The sequence below is a fragment of the Pterocles gutturalis genome, unplaced genomic scaffold (genome assembly GCF_000699245.1).
Source record: "Pterocles gutturalis isolate BGI_N339 unplaced genomic scaffold, ASM69924v1 scaffold51161, whole genome shotgun sequence".
Lineage (NCBI taxonomy): Eukaryota > Metazoa > Chordata > Aves > Pterocliformes > Pteroclidae > Pterocles > Pterocles gutturalis.
This window is the reverse complement of record NW_010102435.1, coordinates 8189-18226: the sequence shown is the minus strand read 5'-3', so window position 1 is coordinate 18226 and position 10038 is coordinate 8189. Positions and strand designations below refer to the sequence as shown.

Sequence of the window (10038 nt, the reverse complement as noted above, 5' to 3'; positions counted from 1 at the left end):
AGAGGCAGCGAAGCGGGTATGAAATGTGTTTTTTTTCTGTCGTTTCTAACTGTACGACCGTGGTTTAAGGGTTTATTTAATTTTTTTTTAATTTATGTTGGTTTATTCCGCGTGGTTCAGGGGTTTTTCTGGACCCTGGGGGTGCCCAGCTGGTCCCTGCTGTGTGTGTGAGGGGAGCAGGGCTCTTGGCCCGGTCATCGCTGTAAATTCAAGCGGAGAAACACCCTAAGTTCGGTCTGTCGCTCGGTTTTTGCATGTTATAACCACTTTGAGGGTTTAGATGTAGGGTTTTGTGGTATTTAGTTCTATGGACAACAGCTCAGGTGGGTGGGAAGCAAAAGGAAAGGGGTCACCTGGATTTTCCAGTCAGCCTGGGGACACTCTGACTGGAAAAGTGTTTCTTTGGGTTGCGATGGAACAGTAAATCCGTGCTGTGATACCTTACACATCTCCCCGCCCAATTCTAGCGCTTGTATTTAAACATCCACTCCATCAAAGGGGTCTGCTCAGTCGTTCCTCAGCTCGGGAGGTGTGGGTTTGGCGTTTTGAGTTGTTGAGGGTTTGCTGGTGTTGTCCAGGAGCGGGACAGGGTGCAGAATGGACTCGCTGGATCACATGCTGACGGACCCCCTGGAGCTGGGACCCTGCGGGGAAGGCAATGGCACGCGCATCATGGAGGACTGCATGCTGGGCACCACCCGGGTCAGCCTGCCCGAGGACCTTCTGGAGGATGTGAGTAGTGCCAGGATACCTTTTCAGAGCTTTGATAAACCGTATGTTTAACTCCCTTTGTGGGGCTTGCAGAGCAAACTAAAAAGAGGGGAGATGTTTCTGACTGTCCTGGAAGATGTTTCAAATAGACTTTGATTAATCCCAGGAAAGCTTTTAAAACCATTCTGTTATGTTATTTTTTTCTAGATAGCAATCTCTCTTACTTTAAAAATTTCTTTGATGACATTTTGTTTGTTGCAAGTTTTGAGTTTATGTTCTTGTTGCTAATAGTGTCATTAGTTTCCTCACCTTTTCTCTTTACACTCTGTTGTTTTCTTCATTTGACATGAGACACTCTCCTGTCTTGTGTCATTTAACCACTAAAAGCCTTAAGGGCTAGAAGATTGTCAAGGACGTGGATGCGTTTTCTTCACTGTTGTTTTTTTGCTTTCTTTAGCCTGAGATCTTCTTTGAAGTGGTCAGCTTGTCCACGTGGCAGGAGGTGCTGACAGATGCGCAGCAAGACCACCTGAAAAAATTCCTGCCTCACTTTCCTGAAAACAACCGAGAGCATCAGAACAAACTCATCTCTGCGTTGTTCAGCGGTGAAAACTTCCGTTTTGGAAATCCACTGCACATCGCCCAGAAACTCTTCCGGGGTCAGTGAGCATAATAAACTTCTGTGTATTTTTGGGGTTAAGCTCTCAACTAGCAGTTGATGAAAACTTAAGTGTTTTTTACTTCTTTCTTACAGATGGACACTTCAATCCTGAAGTTGTGAAATACCGGCAGCTGTGCTTTAAGTCCCAGTACAAACGCTACCTGAGCTCTCAGCAGCAGTACTTCTACCGACTGCTTAAGCAGATTCTCGCATCTCGCAATGTGAGTGTCTTCGGGACGCGGTCATTGCTTTCTTGTGTTCTTTAATAGATAGGTTGTCTTGGTATTTGTGCATTTGTAATTGTCTGAGGCCTTTCCTTTAATGAATGCTGCTTTTCTGGTTTTCCAGTGGCCCCTATAATATGAGAATGCGTTGTTAGGTTTGTAAATTTCATGTTTTGAAACTCACATAGCTCTTGCTTGTGTATAGGGTCTTTTTTCCATGCCCACCTTGTCCCCCACTCCTGTGTTTGCCCCCTTGCACTTTAATGTCCTATTAACAAATCATTCTGCCTTCATTTTCTACCATTTCCGTCCTTCTGAAACAAGTGAGATTGCTAACTATGTAGTTGTATGAATTCCCAGATTCACTGGGGAGTGCTGTAGAATAGACACAAAACTGATTCTGGTGCCTGTTAAACCCCGAGGAAGTCTTTATCTGTGGATACTGTTGTCAGCTAATTGCTGCTAGCTGAAATGTATTCATTGTAAATCCTTGCTCGTTGATTGTTTCATTATGCTTAGATGCTGAAACATACGGATGAAGGTGAAAGTCTGTCTTGTTAAAACACCCCACAGTGATATAAGAAAAAGAATACAGAAGTGTGTAGGAAGTTATTTTCTCTGTAGTCATAAGGAGTAAAATGTTTTCTTCAAAAGAGACAGTTTCTCACGTCTGTGTTAGTTATTTGGCATGGAAACTGCACAAACCAATCTCTGACCAGTGGTTAATTAGTCTCAGCAGTCCACATAAAATGACCGTGAGGTATTGTATGTGCAGATGAAGGTGCAGAGGTTCCTCTTTGCTTTTTCCCTCTTTTATTGGTCGTCTAAAGTGCTGGGTGTAAAGTCTTGTATGTGGCAGATACTGACGCTTTTTAAGGGTTATCACATGAAGACCTGACGTGCTTACTGCACCAACATGTTAAACTTGCTGAAACTGTGTGAGTTAAGCTTGTCTTTCCCAGTTTATGACACCATAGCTGGGATAGCTAATGTCACACGTATCTCATCTTCCAGCACTTGCTGGAGTTAGCTAGGAAAGGAGGCCCTGATATGACCCGAAGGAGGAAGCACTTCTCCATGACAACGTACGACACAGAAGAACGAGAAAGACGGACACATCGGCGCTACTTGAAGATTCTGAGGGAAGTGAAAGAGGAGTGTGGAGACACTACCTTGTCTTCTGATGAAGAAGGTAATGCCCTGCACTGAACTAAAGACTCGAGGTGTGAATGGAGAAAGGTGATTTTTTTATGTGAATGGAGAAAGACAAATTTTTGATGTGGGGACAGTGTCTTTGGTAGAAGAATGGAGACTGGACACTATTTTTATTCAATTTTATTGGCTTTGAACACAGGGGAATAGAGTTATGTAGATTGGTTCTACGTCTTGCAGAAATAAATGTATTTCTCTATTTATTTTAGATCTAAGCTCCTGGCCTCCAAGCTCTCCATCACGTTGTCCAAGTCCACCAGTTCCCCTGAGAGTGATCCCCACGCTGTCAACCATGGACATGAAAACAGCAGGTGAGAACCAAACCAGGGGTCAATACAGATTCAGGGGTGTGAATTACTTTGAGACCCTGCAAGAAATGAGTTTGAAAATCTGTTGTTTGATAGGAAATCATATAGTGCTTTGTTTTTGCAGTGTCCAAAACAGTTGGCTTTTCTCTCAGTTTGTTTTATCTTTTTCTCCTTGGAAGGCTGGTATTTTAACATGAGGGTCTACAGTTCATATAATATACTACTGATTTCTCTGTCATATGTGGCCTTTAATGGTTGAAGCGTTAGCGTAGTCCAGTCTGAAATATTTTGGTGAAAGTGCTGAGGGAATCCCTCCTAGGGTTACTGTAATCAAGTCTGCAAACCCTTCCTGCTGCACAGCTGGTTCTCGCTTGTTTTCACTTCCATACTCGCCTCAACTATGAAATCTGATCACCCAGAGAAAAAGGTGTTTACATAAATTGGTTGACTAAAGGAATGAAGTTCAAATAAGGAAAATTTGGTTGTTGAAATTTGGAGATTGTTGAAGGTGGAAATGGATAGAAAATGGCATTCGAAGAAGTCTGTAAAGTAACAATAATGGAAAACATTGTGTGCAAATAATCACTGAATGTTTTTTCGTTGCAGACAAGATAGAACTTGGGGAAAGAGATCTGAAGATCATGTTGCGGAAGCACCATGAGAAACGAAAACGTCAACCTGTAAGATGTCAAGAGGTCTGGGAGGGGGTGGGACTGTGTTTTATCTATTAGTCTTTTGTCTGTTAGCTGTAAAGTTCAGGTACTTCTGGGTGACAAAATGATCGCTACTTTTTTGTGTGCAACCACCCTTCAACTCTTTATTGTAACCTGTATTTAATTGTCAGCATATATATGCAACTTCTGTTTATGCTAATCCATTTAGGAGGATTTAGTGATTTTAGTGATGTGTATTGGAGAGCCTAAATTTTGGATTTCACGGTTAGAAGACTTCCCAACTTTTATTGCAGTAAATAACTTTATAAGCTGATTCTGGACAATTTTGGGGCATTTCAGTGCTTGGTTATCTTCTGTACCCTTGTTGCTATCTTAACACTTTGTCTTTTCCCAATTTTAATTTCGGTCCCATTGTCCTGTGTAGGACCACCCTGATCTGGTGACGACAGACGTGACTCTTGAGGACATTATGACTCGAGTAAATGCTGGCAGGAAGGGTTCTTTAGCAGGTCAGTGATTTGCATAACGGTACTTGTGCACTGCATGAATATAGAGTATCCTGTGTGTGTGAAAAGCTGAGGGTGAAGGTGGCCTTGATAGATTTTTGCTCTTTGTGGATTTAGGATTCTCAGTGAAACATGGTAATAAATTTTTCTCATTATTCTTCTTACCTTTTATCGTATCTAAAGCCTTATTTGACCTTGCAACCCTCAAGAAAAAGGTGAAGGAAAAGGACGATAAGAAGAAAAAAAAGCTGAAGATTATTAAATCTGAGGTGGAAGATTTGGCTGACTCTCTTAGCAATGCAGATGGAATCCCACCGATGTCGCAGGATCCTTCCCCCATCCCTCTGTCGTCTGTCAAAGAGGAGTAAGTGCTTCCAAGGGCCCCAAACACCTTGCACGGATGGGGAGAGCAACACAGGTGGCAGCTCAGATTTTTGTGGGACTTTTGCAGGCTTTGGTTTTGTGCAGCTTGGGCTGTGTGAAGTGTGTGGTGTTCATCTTTGTATTTGAAGGTGGATATTTACTCAGATAACTTATTCTGCTGTGTTCTCTTTCATTTGAAGACCTCTTGAAGAGATGAAGCCGTGCCTCGGAATAAATGAAATATCTTCCAGCTTCTTTTTCCTTCTTTTGGAGATACTGTTTCTGGAAGGACCTGCTACTCTCTCTGTGGTAAGGAACCACCCACTTATCTAGGAATCTTTGCAGAAAGCAAAATGAGGGGATAGAGGGTTTTATAGCTATGTAATAGAGATTTTTCTCCAGAGCTGTCCTGTAAATTATAATAAGATGTAGATTACATATTAAAGAACTGAAACCCTTTGGGAGCACATACCACATTCTGTTTTTAACTTGTGTCATCAATTTGGTCAGTTGAATATTTAAGTCTTTCCATACCTGTTTAGATCATGGTCAGATATATTCTATATATTAAGGGCAGAGACAGTGGGGAAGGTTTTTTCCCCTTTTTGGTGTCTGTTGTCTAAAATACCATGTTATGGTTACTTGAAAAAGTCAGGTGATTTTTTTTTTATATACATACGTAGAAATCTTTTTTGTCCCCTGGATATGTTTAGCTGTTCTGTTTTTTGTTAAAACAGACATAGTTTAAAGTGTGAGATCTTTAATAGAATATTTATTTTTCCTCTTCAGCTTGAAGATAAAATTCTAGATTGGCAATCATCTCCTGCCAGTGCACTAAACAACTGGTTCTCCTTTGCCCCTAACTGGTCTGAACTGGTTTTACCTGCCTTGCAGTACTTGACAGGTGACAGCAGAGGTGAGAATGGCTGTTAAAAATTCTAATGATGCTTGTACCTCAGTTCTAATCAGCGCTGGTTTCTGTTATAGCTCAAATCAACTTTTAATTCATCACTACAATAAATCATTGTATTGTTGACAGTGTTTCTATGATAGGCTTTACGGCTTACATTTCTCAATTGTGGTAAACTGGTTTTGCATCTGGATAGTAGATGAGACCCAGCTTGATTCCCGAGTATGTGAAAATGTGTGTGAAATTGCCTCTAGAAAGACAGTTTCTCCTGTTCAGATCATGTGCTTCAGGCAGAATGTTTGAGGCAGGAAGAAATTAGTCTTTTCCTGGTGTGAAGACATTGTGGTTGTCTTCAGAGATAATAAAAAATAAACTAGATGGTGCCCTGAGCAATCCATGGGAAACGTGAAATTGGCCCAGCTTTGACCTGGGGCTTGGACCAGCTGCGCTTCAGACGTTCCTTTCAAACTAAGTTATTCTGTGGTTCTCATTTGCCTAGTGGGAAGTTTTAAAGGGAGAGACAGTGTAGATTGTAGTGGCCTTTGCAGCATGGATACTTAATGTTCTCCGTAACGCTGGTGAGCACTGTAAATCCCGAGTTTGCTTCCTGTGAGCCCAGGAATAGTCACCGTGCAGTAACGGTTCCTGGTGTCTCACGGCATGAACAGGCTCTCATCTGACAGCTTGTAGATGAAAGACTCGCTGTCCTGTTCTGTTCTTTTCTTGTGCTTGCGCTGTTACTCTGAGATGCTTACATTCCCTTCAGGCAAGTGGAAATTCAGAGATGCACTTACATAATGACTTGAAATGCTTTATCTGTCATTATGAGTCTCACTCAAACAGCTAGTATTGCAACAGCAGGATTTGGGGGTTGGACGATTGTGTGATGTCTCTGATGTGCACATTTTTCATTGTAGATGTTCCTTCCAGCTTCTCACCTTTTGTTGAATTCAAGGAAAAAACTCAGCAGTGGAAATTGCTTGGTGAGTACCTTGTGCTCTCCTATGATTTCTACTATAGTAAAGGTTGGTTTGTTTTTTCCAGGACTTGGAGAGAAAGACAAGCAGAGCTGTTAATTCATTCGTTACTCCTTTTCTTTTAGCTGAGCAAAGATGTGTTTTACATTCTAGGTTTTCACAAGACATTAGTATCAGCAGCAAACAGAGAATAAGTGAGCAAAGGCACTGGGCTTTATTTCTTTATGTTGCTGACCTAACTGCATTTATGTCACCCTCCAAATCTGTCTGAACATCTTCATATTTTCCCTTCTGCGGAGCCTGGCTTCTGATTGTTCAGAGACTGGGATTACTTTGGGGAGTAGGAACAATCTGCAAATAGCAGGTGGCTGTGTCTCAGTGTCTTGCCTGCTATGCCAGGGGTTGAAGCGCTGTCCTTTGTACCAGCCTAGGACAATAACTAGGTTTTTGCACTTCCTTAAGTCTGGATGTGTTCACATATTGAAATTGGAGCATCTGTGAAGTATGGAAAATGCCGTGTGACTGGTGATGTGTAGAGGTGGGAGGGGAGTAGGAGGTGACTGGGAGGTACAAGCAGCTGGCTTCATAACAAATAAAGGACTTATTTTCCTTATTTTTCCTGATTTTTTTCGACTAGGTTCCTGCCAAGATCACGAGAAGGAATTGGCAGCACTGTTTCAGCTGTGGCTGGAGACCAAAGACCAGACTTTTTTCAAAGTGAGTCAGTAAAATTCACATTCTAGCAGCACAAAACCTGACTGGGTTCCATCCAACATTGAAATTTATCTGTTTTTTTACAGGAAAATGAAGACAGCTCAGATGCCACAACACCAGTTCCCAGAGTGTAAGTATATAATACTGCTTGAAAGCTTCTGCAGTGCATGATAAAGATATGAAGTTTGGTCCTTGTGCTTTTGGATCCGAATGGCTGGTTGCCTAAAATAAAAAGGTTTTACATCCTGGGGCTGGAGGCAACTCAGTAGTCTGATTTTACACAAAGTCACTTGATTTTTCCCCAAGTTATGTCCTGATAACTGGAGTATTTACAGTCATTGCTTACCTTAAGTGTAGAGCGTATTTTAAGATCTCTGCAGACCTACTTTACATTGTCATAATAAATGCTTTCAGAAATTGCAGAAAGGATGAGATGACTAATCCTTTGGGGCGTTCTTTGGGATGGTCGTGGGCTTGTTGCTCAGAACTGATGGTGACTTTTGTTTCAGAAGGACTGACTATGTAGTCCGACCTAGCACTGGAGAGGAGAAACGTGTGTTTCAGGAGCAGGTAAGAAGAGCATCATCGTAATTTTAAAAGCTGCTTAATATCAAAATTCCTGCTAAATTCAGTCCTCTTGTCTCCAAATACAGGAGCGTTACCGTTACAGCCAGCCCCACAAAGCTTTCACTTTCCGTATGCATGGCTTTGAGTCAGTTGTTGGGCCTGTGAAGGGGGTGTTTGACAAGGAAACTTCATTAAACAAAGCCCGAGAGCATTCTCTCCTACGCTCAGACAGACCTGCATATGTCACCATCTTGTCCCTTGGTAAGGTGATGGCCAAAAAATTTTTTTAAATAGAAAAAGGCTGCCCTGACCTGCCCTGAGCAATGACTTTAGGTATCTACATTATAAAGGGAAAAGATGGGCAGGCTGGGATCGCATAAGTGAAGAAGAAATAAATGGTATGAAATAAAGGTGATGAAATGCCGGGAGCAGGAAAAACTAGAAAAAAAGGCATCTCTGTGTTGCTGTTGATCTGAGAGAAAATGTGAAATGGGGAGGAGAGTCCATGGGGCTGGCTGAAGCCAAAGGTCAGCTAACTGGAAAACAAGAGAGTGGTGGTTTCAGTACACTGTTGTGAAGTTGGGGCATTGCAAAGTCATCCTGGGGTTCAGTGCTGTTCCCCCAAGTTCATCACTCCTAGCACAAAGCCAGCACAGTTGCTGTAATGTAAAATGATCCTTTATAATCTGTGGTCATATCTCTGAGGGATCACGGGAGCTAGATTTTAGTGAGCAGGGGAGAGAGAGAGCAGGGACAAGAGCACAATATCAAAGTGTATCTGCCGAAGTACTTGAATACCTAGTTAGGGCTGGAAGCTTTAACTTCTGATTTTATATTTCAGTTCGTGATGCTGCTGCTCGCCTTCCTAATGGAGAAGGAACTCGTGCTGAAATCTGTGAGCTGCTTAAAGATTCCCAGTTCCTAGCTCCTGATGTCACAAGTGCTCAAGTAAGTTTGATGTCATTTCTAGCCTCGAACAGATTCTCCTAAAAATATACTGTGCAGACCTGGGCAGTATTCAGTGGCAGAGGCCCGATAATTTTTTATGCTGCTTTGACTAGCAAATGAGAGTTGTGTTCTACTCTGGCGAGCTGCTGCAAATCTGCATCGAGCTCTGGATGATGAAAAAACAGCTAGAAAAGACACTGAATTAACACTGTGGCATATATCTGCTCACGTATTAGATTCAGAAACAGTCCATTTTCAGAGCTCTCAGCTTTGGTGGAAGCTCCATTTAATCCAGGGTGGCAAACAGCATCCTGTGCTGCAACATCTGCTTTCAGTCAGTCCATGCTCATATGGATTGCTAGCATCTTACCTAGGTTTTATGCCAAATAGGGTTGCTTTTCATTTATGTTTCTCTTTTGGCTAGCCCAACCAGGGACAGCTTGTAGTTCTGTGAATTCTGAACTTTCAGGTTAATACTGTTGTTAGCGGTGCGCTGGATCGATTACATTATGAGAAAGATCCCTGTGTGAAATACGATATTGGACGCAAGTTGTGGATCTACTTGCACCGGGACAGGAGCGAGGAAGAGTTCGGTAAGCCTGGCTTGGTGATATCTTTAAGGGTTGAAAATGTTTGTAAATCTCTTGAGCTTCTTCAGTCCAGCTGGATAATGAACATTAATTTTTCAGTCTAGCTTTTTTCTGTAATCAGTTTGCTAATGCTAGCCCATCAGCACTTCAATCCAGTCTTGCAGAGCAGTGTGTCAGTTTGAAGTATTTCTTTGAAAAACAGCATCCTGGGTACAAGAACTGTGCATGTATGTACATTCACAACTTCTTCTGTGTCTTATTCTCAGCCTTTTGGGCTAATTTTACTTGATATTTTTCTTTGCACTAGTACATGACGGTGCACATACTTGATTTCTTGTCTGAAGATGACCTTACAGTTCTGAATTGGCCTCTTTCTTAAATCCGTTTGCTTCTGTTCAGGAGTTCTAACCATTAATTTGTGTTTGCAGAACGGATCCACCAGGCTCAAGCTGCTGCAGCAAAGGCCAAGAAAGCTCTTCAGCAGAAGCCAAAACCTCCAGCTAAAATGGTAAATTTCTTTGCACAGATTCTTTTGAGATTGGGAAGGAGATACAGGCTTAACTTAATCCATAAATGCTGCATCCATAGTGGCTGATGAAAATTACCACCGATTTGAGTTGCCGGTTCATCTTGTTTATGAATGTTGGTGTAGGTCTACCACCCATGCACAAAA

The 10038-nt window shown here is 42.0% G+C and overlaps 1 protein-coding gene across 1 annotated transcript in view; it reads left to right on the top strand.

The window, feature by feature from the left end:
* Nucleotides 1-554: 554 nt before the first annotated feature.
* NFRKB (nuclear factor related to kappaB binding protein) overlaps nucleotides 555-10038 on the top strand; it is a 14672-nt gene continuing 5188 nt past the window's right edge. Inside the window, exons 1-18 of the mRNA XM_010086072.1 lie at nucleotides 555-732; nucleotides 1169-1370; nucleotides 1466-1593; nucleotides 2611-2788; nucleotides 3018-3119; nucleotides 3723-3796; nucleotides 4215-4299; nucleotides 4480-4660; nucleotides 4860-4968; nucleotides 5449-5575; nucleotides 6487-6552; nucleotides 7184-7263; nucleotides 7347-7390; nucleotides 7770-7830; nucleotides 7914-8088; nucleotides 8669-8775; nucleotides 9245-9368; nucleotides 9794-9873. Of these exons, the coding sequence (XP_010084374.1) occupies nucleotides 598-732; nucleotides 1169-1370; nucleotides 1466-1593; nucleotides 2611-2788; nucleotides 3018-3119; nucleotides 3723-3796; nucleotides 4215-4299; nucleotides 4480-4660; nucleotides 4860-4968; nucleotides 5449-5575; nucleotides 6487-6552; nucleotides 7184-7263; nucleotides 7347-7390; nucleotides 7770-7830; nucleotides 7914-8088; nucleotides 8669-8775; nucleotides 9245-9368; nucleotides 9794-9873 (2058 nt within the window). The 5' untranslated portion in view covers nucleotides 555-597. The remainder of the gene's footprint in view (nucleotides 733-1168; nucleotides 1371-1465; nucleotides 1594-2610; nucleotides 2789-3017; nucleotides 3120-3722; nucleotides 3797-4214; nucleotides 4300-4479; nucleotides 4661-4859; nucleotides 4969-5448; nucleotides 5576-6486; nucleotides 6553-7183; nucleotides 7264-7346; nucleotides 7391-7769; nucleotides 7831-7913; nucleotides 8089-8668; nucleotides 8776-9244; nucleotides 9369-9793; nucleotides 9874-10038) is intronic.